The 21,154-nt window shown below is 34.8% G+C and overlaps 1 protein-coding gene and 1 long non-coding RNA gene across 2 annotated transcripts in view; both read left to right on the top strand.

Annotated features, from left to right (window-relative positions):
* Positions 1-5,067: 5,067 nt before the first annotated feature.
* Positions 5,068-9,346, top strand: LOC122141699. Its single transcript, XR_006158017.1, has 4 exons — positions 5,068-5,127; positions 5,240-5,366; positions 5,479-5,525; positions 8,974-9,346. It is a non-coding gene; the product is annotated as an uncharacterized LOC122141699 (long non-coding RNA).
* Positions 9,347-13,632: 4,286 nt separating this feature from the next.
* LOC122141471 (SLAM family member 9-like) overlaps positions 13,633-21,154 on the top strand; it is a gene marked incomplete at its 5' end in the record, with an annotated part of 137,205 nt that continues 129,683 nt past the window's right edge. The window contains one exon of the mRNA XM_042748966.1: positions 13,633-13,933. Within this exon, the coding sequence (XP_042604900.1) occupies positions 13,633-13,933 (301 nt within the window). The remainder of the gene's footprint in view (positions 13,934-21,154) is intronic.

Here is a 21,154-nt window from a genome sequence, read left to right as displayed (position 1 = left end):
ACCACTGATAGTTCACCTGTTTGGATAATACCAGCCAATCATAAAGGGTCTATACCTCACTCTGCTATATAAGTATACTCGGCTTCATATTTTTGTAGAGAGAGACAGACTCAGACAATTTACACATATCTCTCTTTCTCTCTCACTCTCAAAATGGCCATATTTGAGAAAGAAAAAAAATAGAGTAGTTTGCATCACTGGATATAGCTGTTGGTCATTTAACATTTCTATTGTAAACGTATCGTTAAAAGTTGACTAATATTAAATGATTTGCAGCTTCATCTTACCTCGCTCTCTTTAACATTAAACTGATGCTTCACGTTATTCCGTGAACAGTAAACCCTGCCTACTTTGATTTGACTGGCCATCTCAGTCATTTTGACGTTGACTTCTATTAAACCGTTAGACCGCTGAGGCTTTGATCTGACGCACATACTGTAGTATGTGCAGCGGTCGTGCGCGCATCCGTATACTGGGGCAATTTAATTCTCACACTTTTATACAGTAGTATTTTATAGTAGGCTGTGTGACTATGAGAAGTTACTACCTCAAAATATACTTAAGTATGCAGTTTTCCTTATTGCTTGCATGCCAGCGATTATCCCTCTGCATGCCACTGTTGGCACGCATGCCATAGGTTGCTGACCCATGAACTTTTTGGTAGTGTGAGGTAATAAGTTTTGTGGAAAAGATGAAAAGTTTGGTGTTAAATGATTAAAAACCATGTTCAATGATTGCATGCCACACTTTAGATACTTTTCAAGATATGCTGATAAATGGGCTGCATTACTGAAAGAATACAGAACTGCTAAGGAAAACGGCAAACAGTCTATTGTAGGGTCGGGGGGTGGATTCTATGATCTATGATCAAGGAGCCAATAAGAATCGTTACGAGTCGTTGTCCAAAACATGAAGAAAGGTGGTCCAGACAAAATTTCAGGATATAGTCATAAGTCACAATAGAGATGCATATTGGTAACTTTAATTTCTTAATGGTGAAGTATAAGGTTTCTATGGTAAAATTATTTATCTTAACTTAACTGACAAGTTTGGTATTCATCAGTTTATCTTCCTCAAAAGTGTGAACATTGAGCCTCCCAGACACCATTAAAAGACTGAGAGCAATCTGCTCAGATCTGTCAATCTCTCTCTAGCTCAACCAATAGCGTGAGTTTAGGGCGTGGCTACTGCAGCAAGTGGAGTTAGAGGGTATTTAGCCACTGTGGGACTATGACTGATGCTACAATAAATGCAATGAAAAATCTAGTTTGACCTGGGACTCTGATTTGACTGTTTTTGACGGATTCAGCACTTATCTGACCATAAAGCTTTTTTGGGAGGGCATTAGCTCTTCACCTACAAACTAAACTCATACACACTGACTGAATCCCCCTCTCACCTACCTGCTGTTTGCACAACTCAAACCACAATTTTTCTTTTTTGGGCATTAGCGGCTTTCATTTTGACTCAGAAGATGCACTGCAGAAAGTCACAGATGGCAGAGGATAACAACTATATATTGTTATTTTCCAATCAAATGATACATACTTGATTTATTGAAGTGAATTATAAAACCACTATAAAAAATATTTTAAAAACAGCATGAAATTAAGAAATATTTAAGCACCCATCTAATTGGTCATGTTTAACATACTACTTTTGGAAATTGGTATTTCTACATAAAGTGGCTTTAAAAAAACATAATTATTATAAAAATAGAAATTATTATAATTTTGTGGCAACAGTTAATGGAAACAGCCTTGCTGTTGTTTCTCCAATGCACCTGTTGTCACTTAATTTGCACCAAAGCATGGTAAACTATTTCACAATCACTTATGATTGGACAAACTGATATCCCAGAAGTTTAACTGACTTGGTGTTAAACTATGACGATTAAGTATTCCCTTATTTTTTTGGAGCAGTGTATATATGCACCACAAAGAAAGAATTAAGAGTCTGTGTGGCTTCTCACATGCTCCACACTACTCTGCAAAAGGTTATTCATTGCCACATGCAGTGGTAGTAGCGCGCTAATACACTGGTTGTCAGTATATAGCTGAGAGTACATTCATCTTTAGCCTTTTTCACAGAAATGTTTCACGTGATTGTTATGTTCTGTTTGTGCTGGTGGCATCTGATTGGTAAGATATAAATCTATCTATCTATCTATCTATCTATCTATCTATTGGTTTTGTATATTAGAAGCATTAATCAGTGTGAAATCTGTTTGTTTATCAGGTGTGTTTGGTGAGTCAGTGTCAGTGATGGATGGAGATTCTGTCACTCTACACACTGAATCTCAGATACATGAAGATGATGACATAGTGTGGCTATTTGGAGTTAAACAGTCTCTCATAGCTAAAAAATGGCTAATCTTCTCCACATATGAAGGTCCTGATGGGATATTCAGAGACAGACTGAAGCTGGACAATCAGACTGGATCTTTGACCATTACAAACATCACAACTCAACATGCTGGACTCTATGAAGCAAAAATACGAGGAGCAAAACTGACATCAAAAATTTGATTCAGTGTTACCGTCTATGGTGAGTCGAGATCATTTGTCCAAAAATTCACATTTTTCTTATTTTATTAAAGGGATACTTAGTTAGGGCCGGGGTGGTATATTGAGTTTATACAACATATGAATATATTTTCTATAAAAAATATTGTATGATGGAATACAGTTTACAGTATATCAATATACAGTAGTTTGATACGAGTGCATCTGAAAAGTAGAGAAGGACACAGCCTGATCTGCTGCAGTGAAACTGCATAATCCAATTTGTCCTAAACATGAGACAAGCTTTTAATTAAAGGCTTTATAATAACTGGTAAGATATAGTTAACACATCTAGTTTGAAGTGGCTTGCTCTGTTAGATGCTCTGACAGATACATGTGCTGCTGACAGCAGTAAAATGCAGCAGTTAGAGTTCTTACTAGAACCAGGAAGTATGAGTATATTAGCCCGGCCCTGTCAACACTGAACTGGCTCCCTATCAAACATAGTATAGATTTTAAAACCTTGTTTATTACTTATAAAGTCCTGAATGGTTTAGCACCTCAGTATTTGAACGAGCTCTTGTTACAGTATAGTCCTCCACGTCCGCTGCATTCTCAAAACTCTGGCAATTTGATAATATCTAGAATATCAAAATCAACTGTGGGCAGCAGATCCTTTTCCTATTAAGCACCTAAACTCTGGAATAACCTACCTAACATTGTTCGGGATGCAGACACACTCTTGCAGTTTAAATCTAGATTAAAGACCCATCTCTTTAACCTGGCTTACACATAACACACTAATATGCTTCTAATATCCAAATCCGTTAAAGGATTTTTAGGCCTCATTAATTAGGTAAACCGGAACCGGGAACACTTCCCATAACCACCGATGTACTTGCTACATCATTAGAAGAATGGCATCTACGCTAATATTAGTCTGTTTCTTTCTTATTCTGAAGTCATCCAGATCAGAGGGTCACTGCAGTCACCAGGATCCAGTATGTATCCAGCCCAGATGGTGGATGAGCACCTAAAAAGGACCTCTACAGCCCTGAAAGATAGCAGAGACCAGGACAACTAGGGCCCCAGATACAGATCCCCTGTAAAGACCTTGTCTCAGACGACCACCGGGACAAGACCACAGGAAACAGATGATTCTTCTGCACAATCTGACTTTGCTGCAGCCTGGAATTGAACTGCTGGTTTCATCTGTTCAGAGGAGAACTGCCCCCCCGACTGAGCCTGGTCTCTCCCAAGGTTTTTTCTCCATTCTGTTACCGATGGAGTTTTGGTTCCTTGCCGCTGTCGCCTCTGGCTTGCTTAGTTTGGGGACACTTCATTTACATTCATTTATGATTGCACAGATACTATTTAAACTGAACCGAGCTGGATGATGACATCACTGAATTCAGTGATGAACTGCCTTTAACTGTCATTTTGCATTATTAACACACTGTTTTTAATTAATTAGTTAATGTTGTTCAGCTGCTTTGACACAATCTGTTTTGTTCAAAGCGCTGTATAAATAAAGGTGACTTGACACGACACTAACAGACAGGCTACTTGCACTGTATAATGCATTTGAGATGTGTTTGCTAAAATAAATGTGCCATATATAGTGTTTTAAACCAACAAATAAGTGTATTTTATGATAGCAGTAACTGTAAACTGATATTTTAATCAGGTAATCAAAATATAATGTAATCAATCTATTTTCATTTTTAGTTTAGCAAATTTAACTTCTGTTTTAAAAAGCATTATTTTTGTTTTTAAATTGTAATGTTACAATGTAGTATGTAATGCGATTTCAACCCTTTTTTGCACATGGTTACATTTACAATATTTGTTTTCATAGCCTTTAATATGAACATTGTTTCATTGGACAACATTGGGCTGGATTTAAAAAAATAAAAAAATAAATAAAAAGAAAAACAGAAAATACAGAGATATATAACTTGATATAATTTGTTCACACTTAACTCATGTTAACACTTATATTGTTTATGTATTGTGTCATTACTGTAACAGTATTTTAACATTCATGGACTGGCCCTATTGTCTCCCATTGTAAGGATCTTACTGTAACATTTATTTTATTTAATTTTTTTAATAAAGACATGCTAAATATTTTTTTTTTTTTTTTGGTGATCAACTTTATGCCACAAATGCTGTCAATTTAGCTTAACTGCTGCTGAAACCAGAATATTCCTTTAAATATATACTATATAACTAGATTTAATTTTATAGTTTGATTTGACTCTCACTGATCGTCAACACACTAAACCGATTGGCTGATCTGTTGATTCTCTCATGTTTTCAGCTCGCCTACCTGTTCCTGTCATCACAAGAAACTCTTCCCAATGTTCATCATCATCATCTTCATCACAGCAGAATTGTTCATTGGTGTGTTCAGTGGTGAATGTGAGTCATGTGACTCTCTCCTGGTACAAAGGAAACAGTTTATTGTCCAGCATCAGTGTGTCTGATCTCAGCATCGGTCTCTCTCTACCTCTGGAGGTGGAATATCAGGATAAAAACACATACAGCTGTGTGCTCAACAATCCCATCAGCAACCAGACCACACATCTCAACATCACTGAACTCTGTCACACATGTTCAGGTATGGTGATATTAATACTGATTTGCCTGTTATATAGTGTTTATGTTTTATATTTGTTGTAAATCAGATAAACATATTCACTCACATTAACAACTAATTTTGTCCATTACAGAATTGTTCATTAGAGAGCAGGGCCTTCCTTTATTGTACATTGTACTGATTTCTGCTGCTGCTGGATCTCTGTTGATTGTAGCTACAATCATGATCTTCTGCATCTGCAAGAAATGTAGAAAAAACCAGTCAGTACAGAAAGCAATTCATGTCTAAATAGTTATCTTTTCAAGGCACAAATTTTGGTATAATATTGAAATCTTTGTTGTTTTAACACATCTGTGATTCTTGTTAATGCAGCCGAGACCAGAAGCGATTCTGCATTGTGTAAGCCAGCACGAAAAATGGTAAGATCTGTGTTGCAAGTCAAGTCAGGCTAATTAAAGCTAGCTCTTCAGTAAGAAAAAAAAAAAAAAAAAAAAAAAAAAAAAAAAAAAAAAAAAAATATATCTAATATATGTATATATATATAATATATATATATATATATATATACCATGCATTTATGCTATTACATTAAAGGGTTACTCCACCCCACAATTAAAATTTTGTCATTAATCACTTACCCCCATGTCATTCCAAACCTGTAAAAGCTTTGTTCGTCTTCGGAACACAATTTAAGATATTTTGGATGAAAACCGGAAAATTGTGTTCCGAAGCCGAATTAAGCTTTTACGGGTTTGGAATGACATGGATGTAAGTGATTAATGACAAAGTTTTGCTTTTGCGATGGAGTATCCCTTTAAGTGTATGTTTGAACATCAGTCTAAACACTAACATACAGTGTCTGTTTTGCAGACCTATGAATTAAATTAGCACAAATCTATTACTACACACTAATTTAATGATTAGTTAATAAAAAAAAATAAATAAATAAATAAAGTAAAAAACAGTAAACCGCATGAGTTTCTTTTAGGCAATATAACAGCCTCAGTCACCATTCATCACTTTCATTCTATCTTCTTTCTATACAATGAAAGTGTTTCCCGGAAGAAAGAGAGTAGACTTTGATTCACTGCGGGTTAAAACGGTAGACTTCTGTGTTTGCAGTCTTCAGGGAGCCTTGATGAGAAAGTGCTGCCTTGTCATTCTTTAATGGCAACTCTTTTATTTACCACCAATATCAGTTGGAAATGTAGAACATGTTGCACAAGAAACAACGTGATGAGTTGACATTGTGAGCCCGGTGGTCAAAGGCGCCACTCGAGAGATTGTTCATTCATTTAAAGAGGTCCTATTATGCTCTTTTGCAAAGTCTTGATTTTGTTTTGGGGGTGTACTAGAACAGGCTGTCATACTAGGTTGTTCGAAAAACACATTATTTTTCAAATATTCTACATTATTACACCACCTCTCTCCCAGTCTAGCATGAACGGCTGGAATAGTTCCTGTATCAAATGAAGGCCCGCCTTCTAAAATACAAAGTGCCCTGTGATTGGTTAGCTGGGCCAGTGTGTGCTGTGATTGGTTAGTTGGGCCAGTGTGTGCTGTGATTGGTTAGCTATGCCAGTGAGTGCTGTGATTGGTTAGTTGGGCCAGTATGTGCTGTGATTTGTTAGCTGGGCCAGTGTGTGCTGTGATTGGTTAGCTATGCCAGTGAGTGCTGTGATTGGTTAGTTGGGCCAGTATGTGCTGTGATTTTTTTAGCTGGGCCAGTGTGTGCTGTGATTGGTTAGCTGGGCCAGTGTGTGCTGTGATTGGTTAGCTATGCCAGTGTGTGCTGTTATTGGTTAGCTGGGCCAGTGTGTGTTGTGTTTGGTTAGCTGGGCCAGTGTGTGCTGTGATTGGTTAGCTGGGCCAGTCTGTGCTGTGATTGGTTAGCTGGGCCAGTGTGTGTTGTGATTGGTTAGCTGGGACAGTCTGTGCTGTGATTGGTTAGCTGGGACAGTCTGTGCTGTGATTGGTTAGTTGGGCCAGTGTGTGTTGTGATTGTTAGTTGGGCCAGTGTGTGCTGTGATTGGTTAGTTGGGCCAGTGTGCGCTGGTGCAGGGTTGTGGGCCGTGTGGTGATTGGTTAGCTGGGCCAGTGTGTGTTGTGATTGGTTAGCTGGGCCAGTGTGTGCTGTGACTGGTTAGCTGGGCCAGTGTGTGTTGTGACTGACAGCACTCGGCGCCTGGTTGGGAAATGTGACGCCTCTTACCATAGCCTCCTGCTGCGAGCTTCAGTAAAATGTTTTAAATATTGCATCAAAATCAAATCAATTTGAGTGTGATTTAAACCCGGATGATTGTAACCACTCTAAGCTCGTCTGCCTTGGGAAAGTTAACGTGTCTCTGACGTTGTGATAACACTCGTTGCCTTCTCTAGTGCAGCTCAACCAGGTCTCGTCCCATTCATCGATCTTTGTGATATCACAAATCCCGGAAAATATGCTTTGTAGTCCAAGCTAGTCGTTTATTGTAGTTTTCAAAAAGTGATTTCTGTTAAACTAAAATATCTCCTTTTGAAGTGGACTTTGAGCTTTGTAACTTTGCAGATCTTTTTGATGCTTAAAACAGTACACAACATTCAGTTAAAGAGGTCCATTATGCTCTAAAGTAAAAAAAAAAAGAGTAAAAGTTGAAAAAGCATAATAGGGCCCCTTTAAACCAATCAAACAATAGTTTGAGATTCGTAAACCTCTCTGATTGGTGGATCTCACATCTGGTTCTGGTGGGTCAACAGCCTGACACAAAGGATGTGCTTTTGTTTTTTAACTCCAAATTATTAAGTGAATTCAGGTAAAGTGGGCCACTTTTTGTAAAATACATAATTTAGATACCTTTAGTAACCATATGTAAATATATATATATAAGTATTATATAATATATCTAATATATGTGTGTGTGTGTGTGTGTGTGTGTGTGGTGTGGTGTTCTTCAAACACTTTAATTTATATTATAGCTTTTATATTTTAAAGCTTTATATTCTGCATCTACATTTTGCTCCTCTCATCCTTTCTTCACTCCACAGATGAAACTTCATGCCTTGACTTCCTTTCTATTCTTTCTTTCCCTTCTTCTATTTCTGACCTGAATTTCCTGACTGTAGGCTAATTTCTGTTTTCTTAAAAAGTAAATTATACATGTCAACTATAAAATAACCAGTGAATATCAATGTATGCAATGAATTTGAGTATAATTACTAAAGGTTAAAGGTCAGCCCACTTTACTTGAATCCCACCGGCCCACTTTATCAAACACATTCAGCCAACGTGGGCCAGCAATATTTAAACACCTTACAAGAAAACGAAGGATTTTTAAACATTTTGTTCTTTGCATTTTATTCCCTGTTAACAATGGAAACAAAAACAGCAGGACCTCTCCCAATAATATTTGTTCCATTTAGTGAGCAACCTTAAAATTTAGAAATGAAAATCTCATGTCAGAGGGTTTTCTAGTTTCTATCTTTCCCCATGACACAGTCCTTCTTTGACGTGAGGCCACACCCACCAGTGTTATATTGCATCAACCAAACCTGAATAAAGATGTGTTTGTTTAGTAATGCCTTTGCTCTTGCAAGTGAATGAGTTTCTTGTAGTGCTGAATATAGCTACAAGAGGCTGATTATCAGCAACGATGTGATCGCAAATCATTCAGATAAGCTGATGTTTTCTACCTATATACGGGACCCCTAGCTGTCCTCAAATTATGTTCAGTTCTATTAGTTTTTAGGACTTTGATTTTTAATAAATTATTTTACAAAACATCTTGGTCTCGTAAATTGTCTGCATATTCATTCTGAGAGTTTTTTTTTCTTCTTTTCTTATGTTTTTACACTGTTGCATCAAACTGACTGTATTTTTTTTCTTTGCAGAAATCCAAGAAGGATCCTTTGTATGGAAATCTTGCCAAAAAACAGTGACCAAATTCCACGTCTACTGGAATAAATGATAGAGCTCACACAGGCCCTGACTCATACTTCTATTACATTTATTTGTTTAAAGATTTTTGTCTCAGATTTTTTCCCCTTTCCTTTTGCATTACATTGTTTAATTTTATCTCATTTAAATAAGCATAAAATTGTACACTGTATGGTAGCACACACATGTGAGAAGGAAATTGCTTTAATGTCTAAACAAGAAAATGTCTTCTCCTCTGTAACAACTGCTCTACTTTTACCCGACAGGGTGCGCTAAAAACATATAGAATGATGCTGTTCTCAATATAATGAACTGAATAAAATCTTACCTGGTCACTGCCTCCTGTTGCTTGTTTATAAAACAGACAAACAAACATTCAAATAAATACAGCTTACTTTGTTTTATTTCCCGCTATAGGACCTGAAGACAAACCTGAAGCTGTAATGATCAATTAAAAAATTATTATTATTATCATTATTATTATAGATTGACGTAGAGTGATAATCAATTGGACCAATATCTTTGACTCATATTTACACCTTTCTGCTGTCATCACTTTCATTCACAGTATAGTGGCGCCATCTGCTGGGTTTTGAATATCAGCAGCTAAAACAACATCACAACACTAAACAACAGGTGCTTGTAAGATTTGTGTGTGACAGTGACATAATGTTTAAATTATGTATAAATTAATGTCTAAATTACCTCCAGAGTGAGGAAAAGGGCTCAGAAAATCACTCTGGATCACTCACATCCAAGTTACCCCATCTTTGAACTTATCTGGCTGACGCTTCAGAGCCGCAAATACCAGGGGGGTATTCCAGAAAGCAGGTTATGTGACATACCCGGGTATGTTTAAGAGTAAGTAAGTGGATAACCTCAACTTTCTGTTCCAAAAATGGAGGTAACTTTCAGGGTATGTTAGTAGTCATAGCAACTCACTCTCTCTGAACTTAACCTGCTCCGGAGCAGCTTCTGTTCCAGGGTTAGTTCACTTCATGAGCCTTCAGTGTGGCGTGACAGAATAGCACACAGCATTATATAATATTACAATATGTTATATAGCTTATTATATATATATATTATATATATATTATATATATATATATATATATATATATAGTATATATATATATATTTTTTTTTATATATATTTATAGAGGAAGCATATAATATAGGGCCTAATCAAAATAAGGTAACGATTATTCTAATATGATTATTTCTTTTATTGCCATATATAAGAGTGTATACGGTGTATAAATTATAAAACATTATTACACACAGGTGCATGTTTAACTTAGAAATATGTTATGTTTATTTTAATTCTATTTACATTGAAAATATTAGAATCACAAATGGATTTTCTATAATGTCTAACTTTTCTAAAATCAAAATACATATCTGTGTATGACTTACATATATAATTAGCATAACACAAAAAATATTATGTCACAATTCTTTTAGGATTAAAGATTAACATGGAAAAAACATCACGGTCATCAATTAGGTGGCGATAGGCACTATATATGTAAATAGTTAATGAACAAAAGAAGAAGAAATAAACAGCTTGGCGCGCTTTTTCTTAGCGCCCGTTTCCATAGTGGACTCGTCGATTATCTGTCGCTCTGTTGAGAATGTCTTGAATCTTAACCATAAAACATACTCTGAGTTATACATGTTAACTTATTCTCACGAATGCATTTTTGAAACCATAAGGATACCTCGAGTAAGCAAGGTGTGGGGTTACATCAACCGAGAGTTCAGGGTTTAGTTCACGGTAAGTTAACCATGCTTTCTGGAAATACACCGAAGACAGTCAGCAAGAACAAGAACAGCGCTTTTTCTTCCCCAGGCATAGACCACTCGTCATTCGTCGAACAGTTGAGATGTCTTGGGTCTTAACCAGGCAATAAAAATGTGCAATATCCCGGATATTTATTTGTTAGCCCCTCGATCCTCGAGTACAGCAAGGTCTTACTCAATCCTATTCCATTATCATTTATAGCACAATTGTTTATACACTTATTTATTTGCAAAGGGTTATTTATTTATTTATTTATTTTGTCTGTGTTGTTGTTGTCTCTGTGTACTGGAAGCTTATGTCACTAAAACAAATTCCTTGTATGTGCAAGCATACTTGGCAATAAAGCTCTTTCTGATTCTGATTCTAAATTATTGATTATGTTATGAGTTAAAGCTCACATTTTCCTTTATTGGACTGATTTAAAAATATTCAACTTTTAATATCTTCATTCCTCAAAGGAAAATGCTGGGAATGACTAAATGATGCTCACCAGTGACAGAAACACTGAAGCTGCTAAAGCTGATCTAAATATGATCATTTAGTAATTGTTTCTCTCTGTCAAACAATTTCACTTTTTTTTATTATTAATTTTTTAATTAATTTTCCTCTAGACTAGATAACTTTAAAATAAATTAAAGATTATGGATGTCTTACACAACAAAGATTCATCTTAAATCTAGATTAAACCAAGGTTTATCTATTCGTTCTGTTGCATCATACTTTGTTTAAAAATAAGAAATCTTATTTAAACCATAATTTTGATCGTGGTTTTCCCTTTTTTTTTTTTTTACATTTAAGATATTTTAATTTTACTTAAAGTTAGGCCTGTGCAGTTCATGGTATTGTTATCTCAATATTTAATTTTTACCGATGATCTGTAATTTAATTAAACTGTCTAGAGTCTGTGGTTCTGGTGATGGTCAGAGATCCAGTCTGTAAACGTAACACATGCAAACAAACAGCTGAAGAACATCACTGGTTTACGCATTCACTCATCAGACAACACTTGTTATTATACAGATACAGTATTCAGTTATTTTACAGTAAAATCTAAAAAAGAGAAATAATTACATACTGTATGAATATAAGGGCAGCTGTTGACAAAACGTCACCTGTAATAATAAAGCACCCAGTGGAAACTGCTACATGTCTGTGGTTTTCTGTCTCTGTGTTTCCCCTGTGACCTAGTTTTCCCCAGTTTGTTTAATTAGTCATTCTGTTCACCTGTTGTCTGTTAATTATCTCATTAGTTTCCTTTGTTTGCTCCATGCTTAAAAACCTTGATTCACTGATACAAACAATTCATTTCTGCTGTAAAGCAGCTCTAAAAACACAATAAACCATCAATATTCAGTTGAATTCAGTTTAGTGTGAAACTGCTCTGAATGGCAGTGTTAAATATGATCATTGTGTGTTGTCTACCTCAGTGTGAACATTTTTCATCATGTTTCTGTAGATTTAACTTCAAAGCAGAACAGGAAGACATTCTTCACCTTCAAGCCAAACACACATGCACTGAATTCCCACTCTCACACACATGATGTTCGTCCAGCCAACAGATTGAACCACATTTCTAGAAAAAAACAACCTGACCGCAGCCACATTCAGTTTGAGTCAGAGGCTAATCTTCAGTTAATCTGGTACACTCTCAGAGAGAGAGAAACAAAGGTATAAAAGCTGGAATCAGTAACTTTTCAAAAGGTATTCATATGTACCATTATTGTACTAAAATATACACTTTAGGTACTAATATGCACCTATATGTTTACGGGGAATAAGCTACAAATGTGTCCCTTTTGAACTGGTCCTGTCCCAATGACAGATTTAGTGCCTTTTAGTTGGTAAATGGTTTTAGCTTCCATATACTAACATTAAGAGATGAGTAAAATATACACAAATATTTCCAAATCACTACAGTTAGGCTCCATTTTTACTATGAAATGTAGTCTATCAAATATACAACAATACTTCTATATTTCAGCAGTCAAGCTTTTAAAAACTATCAATGTTTAAATGATAGATGAATAGGAATGTTATCCAATAGAAGAATTAAATTCTTACTAAGAGGCAAAAGAATATTTCTATATTACATTTGTAGCTATACTTAACATGTATATGCGCATGTGTGTTTGCATTAGGAGGGTCAAACTCTGTGAGAGGAGGATTGACATCAGTTCTGTTGTGTTTGTGTAGATCAGTTGTGCTTTCACTGATAGTCTTTTTAGATCAGACTTTCCACTGAACAGCTCAAAATGTTTCATATGTTTGTTTTCTTCTGTCTGTGCTGCTGGCGTCTGATTGGTAAGTTAAACAGTTATTTCTGTCATTTATTCACAATTCAGAGTAACAAGATTCTGCTACATTTCAAATCTCTCGTTTTAGTTTTAGAAATCTTAATTTCAGTGATTGAAAAAATTCAAATCATGAACAAGCAACTTCTAAAATATAATTTAAAATACTTCTGCAGTGATCATAAACAACTGCACATCAATTCAATAATACAAAAACGTTTGTGTTATAAATATTTTCCAGCATATTTGAACTTATATACTTTCAAACTGTGATTAATTTATCATGTACCTTTTATTTTGCTCTACCTTGTATTTTGGCTGCAAATAATTTTAATACAAAAGATCAAATTATTGATTCACTGTTCGCCTGTTGTCTGTCTGTTCGTATGTCCCATTTCATTTAGTTAGGTGTCTTTTTTTGCAGTTAAAAGTTACAAACTGATTTCAGGCTTTCTAAACCAACAAGAATTTTAATCTGTGTTAAATCTGTTTATTCTTCAGGTGTGTTTGGTGAATCAGTGTCAGTGATGGAGGGAGATTCTGTCACTCTACACACTGATGTTACTGAAATACATGAAGACGACGACATACTGTGGATGTTTGGATCCAATAAGTCTCTGATAGCTGAAATCAGTCGAGATGCTGGAATCTTCTTCACATATAATGGTCCTGACGAGAGATTCAGAGACAGACTGAAGCTGGACAATCAAACTGGATCTCTGACCATCACAAACATCACAACTAAACACGCTGGAGTTTATGATGTAAAGATAAGTGGAGCTAAACTGACATCAAAAACATTCAATATTTCTGTTTACAGTAAGTAAAATTTGTCCTGTGCTTCTTATTTTATTAGCTATGTACATAATGAAATGTTTCCCATATTTCTCTTTATTCTCTCATGTTTTCAGCTCGTCTTCCTGTTCCTGTCATCAGCAGTAACTCTTCACAATGTTCATCATCATCATCATCATATTGTTCATTATTGTGTTCAGTGGTGAATTTGGGTCATGTGACTCTCTCCTGGTACAAAGGAAACAGTTTATGGCCAGCATCAGTGGTGCTGATCTCAGCATCAGTCTCTCTCTACCTCTGGAGGTGGAATATCAGGATAAAAAAACAGCTACAGCTGTGTGCTCAACAATCCCATCAGCAACCAGACATACATCTGGACATCACTCAACTCTGACACTACATGTGCAGAGGTACAGCAGCATTGATATATTGTGTTTATTTACTGAGCTGATCGTATATGTTTGTAGATCCTAGACTCAATAACTAACATCAATTCTCTCTCTTTTTCTCTCCTTCTCATCCTCCAGACTCAGATCTCTGACAGTGTTTGATCTCTGTTGCTGCTGCTGGATCTCTGTTGATTTTTCGCTGGTTTTGGGATCTTCTGCATCTGCTGGAAATGTAGAAAAACTGATCCAGAAGGCAAGTGTTTCATACTGCTGCTGTTATACAAATACTACACAGTAAACTTTAAAAATCTTCACCAAATACATTTCATCAATTGATAGACCACATTATAATTTTATTTATGTAGGTAACATCATTTAGTTCCTATATGTGTGGTTATTGGTTTGCAGTTATCTACACACAAAAACCGTTCTTTTATTCGTCTCTCACACAGAAAGAACTGATTCTGTAAATTACTGTTTTACTCTTTCTAGAAGAGGTGATGCTTTTTGTGTGTGAGTGTTAAAAATAATAATAATAATGTCATATTAAAATGGTTAATGGTGGTTTTTAAGCATTAAATATATTTAATTAACTGTGTGCATTAACCCTTCAACTCTGACATAAAAAAAACATTGTTTAATCTGTTACTGTGGTGTCACACAGGTCAGATTTGTGATGACGAGATCACTGTTGTGAGGTTCATGAATCGAATCTGTGAATGAAACAGAAATCAGTAAGATCATTTATTTCTCATTTATTGTTATGTGTTGTTTTCTATCGTCTTCAGTGAGTCAGATGTAGATCAGTGTGTGCTTGGTGTTTTTGACTCTATAATGATCACATAATACTGGAGTAATTTTAAAGCAAAAAAAATAAAAAAAGAAATAATTATAATCTATATATATCTATATATATCTCTGTGGCGATTTGGTCAGCTGCCTCCTTCCCTGATCATCACCGGCACCCCGTCCCTAATCGATACGCCCTTCACCAGGACTCCCGATAGGCGTGGGTGTCGGGGACGAGAGAGGCAGGGGCGCTGGAAGAGCAGGGCTGGCGGCGTGTGATGGGGCACCCTGAAGGAAGGAATGGAATGGCGACCTCATCACCCGCGCTGTTTAAAAAGCCCACCTGCGGCTCTCCTCGGGTAGACCGCGTTGACAGGTTATATTCCCGTGCGGCACACTGGTGTCACGGGGGTCCCGGAAGGGGCGTTGAGTGGACTCCGCGCCACCAGAGACGTGAGCTGCGGACCCGCGGTCGGTCGCGAACCGCACCGTCTACACGCGCCGTCGGGCCAGGATGACGGGCCGGTCCATACCATGCAAGCCCGCGGCCAAGCGAGGAGATGAAGCCGCTTTAGAAAGCGAAGCCGCGCCCTCGCGACCCGGAAACGAAAGGGGAGCGCGTGCGGCCGCCGGGGACTCCCCCCTTTACCTGCGACACTACTCCATGAACACTGCCCGACCCCCACGAACCCGCAGCCCGACGAGGACACCAGACTCCTTGTTGTTTTGGACTATTTGTTCCACTTTTGGAAACTTTGATTTCCCCCTTGTTTTGGTTTTTCTGTTAATAAAAACTCTCCCGAGGACTGACGGGGGCCCCACGCGCTGTGTATGTCGTTGGCTCGTAACCCGCCACAGTGTGGTGGAGAATGCGTGGCAAGGCGGAGCTAGACCAGCGCAGTTGGGCAACACCTGATGACGTTCACTCTCCTCTGTTTGCTAAAGAACTTAATGCACAACATATAAACTCAGATCCTGATTCATAAACAGCATACACACCCAAGAGATGATTGCACGTCTTCATAGACCCTGTATTGAGATTATTGGTGTATTTTATTTAGTTTATTTGGGATTTTTTTAATATTACATTTTGTTTCATATTTACAGTTTGGTTATACTATGATTATGGAAATGATATTATATATTTGTAGTAGATCATTCACCTTAGCAGGAACTTAATAAAACCTTAGTTATAACACACACCACAGTAATATGTCAACAAAAGAACAAAAGGATATATATATATATATATATATATATATATATATATATATATATATATATATATATATATATATATATATATATATTTATTATTCTTTACTAGATCGATTTAAATGATCAATTTATAAAACAAAAAAAAGAATAACTTTTATAAATTAATCTTGTGAATGTCAGTGTTAAATATGATCATTGTGTTTCTGTTGGTTTTCTCTCTGTGTGTGAAACTGTTTCTCATCATGTTTCTGTAAATTATAGTTCAACACTGTTCATAACAGAACAGGAAGAACCTCTTCACCTACAAACTGAACACACCATTCTCACCGACAAGATCTCTGTCCATCCAACAGATCAAACCACATAAAAAAATTTAAAAAAAACCTGCAGGTTTTATTTTGACTCACAAGCAAAACACAAGTGAAACTGATGATTTGAAATCATACATGGTTTCAACTTTGTACTTTATCCATTTACAAAAAAAAAAAAAAATAAATAAATAAAAAAAATCCATTCAACATTTAAAAATCACTTGATTTTGACTCTAGTTTACCATGAAATGTACTGCATCCAGTATTCAACAATGATTTTCTTTATTTATTCTGTTTTATTATGTTGTTAAATTCTTACTAAGAGGCATAATAATATTTCAGAATATATAATAATATATCCTATTCATCTTGCTTTATGCTTATAATTGTTAGATCATGTTTTATTGTGTTGTTAAATTCTTACTAAGAGGCATAATAATATTCGCAGAAAATATCGGTTTTGACTAGTGAAAGAACAACTCATCAGAAAAAAATAGTTAGATGACCAAAAGAAGTTGAGATAGTTGATATTTATAAAACAAAAAATAAAAAGTATATATGATGATATATATATATATATATATATATATTAAGCTTATCTATAGATATATTTGTATTCTTGATATTTTTATAGCAATTATTTTTAAAGATTGGAGGATATTAAAGTCATAGAGTATGTGTTTGTGAGCATGAGAAGAATGATCAAACTCTCATCATGTTTTTTTTTTTTTTTTGACGTATGTTTTATGTGATCAGTTTTTTTTACAAAAAACTAACGAGTTTATGGTTTTAATAAATACAACTACTGAGGTTATGGTATTAATATTAGATTAGTGACTTACCTCCAGGTATCTGCATTCTGGATAGTTTTCAGGTAATTTTTTTTTTTCCGCCATAGTTTAGCAGAATGTGATATGCCTGATTTTTATTTATTTTTTTATTATTGTTTTTAAGATTATAATCTGTCTCTTACTGTCTGGATTTTTGTCATTTTAAGAATACATTTAGTGTAAAATACGCTGATATAATGTGATCACTGTTGTAATATTTATCATGCATGTTCAGTGGTTTTTAATAATTTATTTTGTTTTTGTCATCTAGTTTTCGGGGAAATAAACACTGCTGACAGACTTAATTTCTTCAGTATAATAAAACAGTGCTATTGTTAAAAGGCAAAACAAGTGACTAAATGTTTTCTGTGACAGACAGGTTGGGTTCAGAAAACAGATCCATCAAAAATAAAAAAACAAGTTTTCAACTATTAAAGTGATGGAAGGCAAGCCTGTTCCTCAAATGATTGTTCTGCTTCTACTATTTTGTTTCACGACCTCACATTTTTAAGATATAGCAAATACATTTTACTTTAGGTGCTCATAAATGTTGGACTGAATATTTCACTGAATTTGAAGCGCCATTAATTTGTTTTTTAAAAATGTTGCTTTATCCAGGCTCCTGATTGACTGTATTTTTCCTTTCAGAAATCAAAGAAGGAGGGTGTGTATGCAGTTGTCACCAAAAACGAAGATCAAATACTGGATCTACTGGAATAAATTATAGCTCTCACACGGGCCCTGACTCACACTTGATTACATGTATTTTCTGCCAAGATGTTTAGCCTCTGTTGTTGTTGTTGTTGTTGTTGTTGCTTTTCACTTTTTGGGTCACATTGTTTGATTTATTTTAAATAAACATAAAATAGAATATCAATTGGCATAGATGTGTAGTGTACAGTATCACATGTGATAATGAAAACATCACCGCTGAAGAACCACTGTAATGAACTAAATAAAACATCTGATCGTTTTTGCCATTTTATAATAAAAACTCAATTAAAACATAGATTACTTTGGTTTATGTTTCCTGCAAGAGCACCTGAAGATAAATCTAAAGCTGTGATGATAACTATATGGAACTATTAACATCATTATTATTAGATTGACTAATAATCGTATTTTACTAATATCTTCGACTCATATTTACACCTTTCTGCTGTCATCACTTTCACTCACTGCATCTAGTGGCACCATCTGATGGGTTTTGAATATCAGCAGCTAAAACATCATTACAGCACTAAGCAGCCGGTTATTATAAGATTAATGTAACAAAATATATACACAAAATTTTTATATGTTTTGAGGTTAAAGCTCATGTTTTCATTTATTGGATTGATTTTAAAATATTCAAATGTATTTTAACATTCTTCAAATGAAAATGCTGGGAATGACTAAATGATGCTCACCAATGACAGAAACACTGAAGCTGCTAAAGCTGATCTAAATATAATCATTTGGTATTTGTTTCTCTCTCTCTGTGTCAAACATTTTCTCATCTTGTTTTTTTCTTATCTTGTTTTTTTGCCCCACATATAAGTAGCAGAACAGGAAGACACTTTTCGCCTCCAAACTAAACACACATGCAGTGAATTCACACTCTACACACTCTCGTCTACAAGATGTTTGTCCACCAACAGATCAAACCACATTTCTAAAAAAAGACGCAGCAGCTTTCAGTTTGACTCAGAAGATGAGCTTCAGTAACACTGCTACTGACAGATCATACATGCTTTTAACTTTTTACTTTGGCCATAAACTAAAATTAAGAATTGAATAAACATATAGAACTTTAAAAATCACTTGAGTTTTGCTCCATTTTTTTTTTTTTTGAAATGTAGTTTATTTTATTCAATTAACATATTATTAGTTTTTTTGCTAAATGAAAGGCTAAACTAAAAAGGCTGATATGTTGTGTTTTTTGATAAAAAATAAAGATTACTTTACCCATTAATAACAGATAAAGTCTTAATAACGGCCAACATGAACTATAACAGATCATAATTACAACAAATCATATGCAAATGTAGTTTGTGAACACGGAGGGGCAAACTCTGTTGTGGGAGGATTCATTTCTAGTGAATTCAGTGTTTGAGCAGATGTCTTATTAGATGAGACACTGAACTAATGAAGAAAATGTTTCACATGTTTGCTTTGCTCTGTTTGTGCTGCTGGAGTCTGATTGGTAAGTTCTAAAAGCATTTTTATGGTTTTCTTCTTTTTTTTTTTTTTTTTTTTTTTTTTTTTTCCAGAGTAATGAAATTGCCACTAAATTTACAATTTACCGTTTGTACTAATGTGTACCTTCAAGATACTAATATGAACATTTAGTGATAAATAAAGTACAAAAGTGCACCTTTTGAAAGAATATAATTTGTACCATCATTTTCTGATAGTGTGCCGTTTAAATTACATTATTTTCATATGCTGTAATGTATCAAATGAATCATGAATATTGTGAAATTTACTAATTTTGAATGGTATTGAAATTTCTAAATTTATAGATAAATTGTTATAATTTTATAAATTATTAAGTTATTATGTAGATATTGTGGAGGTGTATGTTTATTTTCTGTTTATTTTATATATATAATATATATTATAGATATATATATATATATATATATATATATTATATATATCTATAATTATAGCATATATGATTATAATATAAATATAAGGAGCGGACATATATAAAAATGTATAGAAAAAATGTAAAGAAGAAATACGATAAAAATTACAGTATGCTTATTTTTTAAGTTTAATATTGACAAGAAACCTGTGATTTTTTTTTTTAATTGACACTTGTGAAATTTATAATAATAATAATTATTATTTTGGTAGAAGACACTGTGGCATTACTATAAAGTAGGTTCTCAGAGTTGTTGTAGCTGCAGGATCCAACGTGTTCTTAATCTGACCCTGGTTTTCTGTCATTATTATTATTATTATTATTATTATTATTATTATTATTATTATTATTATTCATAAACTATGCCATATTACGCCATTATTTGGCACTATTTCTGTAAATCCGTAAGCACTTCTGCAGTGTTTTCTCGGTCTATTTGATTCTAACTCTCTCTTTGTAACAGCAGCACTTCACAGTTTCCAGAAAAGACAGTTGACTTTTTACACATTTTTTTAAGTCCTTTTATCTGCAAGAGCTGCTTATATCAGAGAGTGTTTCTGTTAGTCAGTCTGAAAGGAAATGGTATAATAACTTTTTTTGCTTTTTAATCTATTACAGTGACAAATCCAAATATGGTGGACAATATTAATGTGGATGAAAGTTTTACGTCAGGATTATAATCCCTGATTTGTTAATCTGTGTTTAAAGTTAGGTGGTGTACCTCACTCTAACAGTTTGGCTCTCACATCTGACTGTTCATATAGCTCACCTTTTTGTTGTGCATTTCTGCTGCTGAATATTATCAAATTACAAAATCTACAGTTATACAGCTCCACAGCTCTGTTTGTAAACCACCAGAGGCCTTTATCAGTGTAAAATCTGTTTGTTCATCAGGTGTGTTTGGTGAATCAGTTTCAGTGATGGAGGGAGATTCTCTTACTTTGGAAACTAGTTTTTCTGAAGTACAACAAGCTCAAGACATACTGTGGAGATTTGAATCAAACGAATCTTATATAGCTAGAATTATAAAACAACAGCAAATCTTCTCCACATTTGATGGTCCTGATGAGAGATTC

Source organism: Cyprinus carpio, chromosome B22 (genome assembly GCF_018340385.1).
Source record: "Cyprinus carpio isolate SPL01 chromosome B22, ASM1834038v1, whole genome shotgun sequence".
Taxonomy (NCBI): domain Eukaryota; kingdom Metazoa; phylum Chordata; class Actinopteri; order Cypriniformes; family Cyprinidae; genus Cyprinus; species Cyprinus carpio.
The sequence above is the reverse complement of the archived record's forward strand: the minus strand, read 5'-3'. Positions and strand labels throughout refer to the sequence as shown.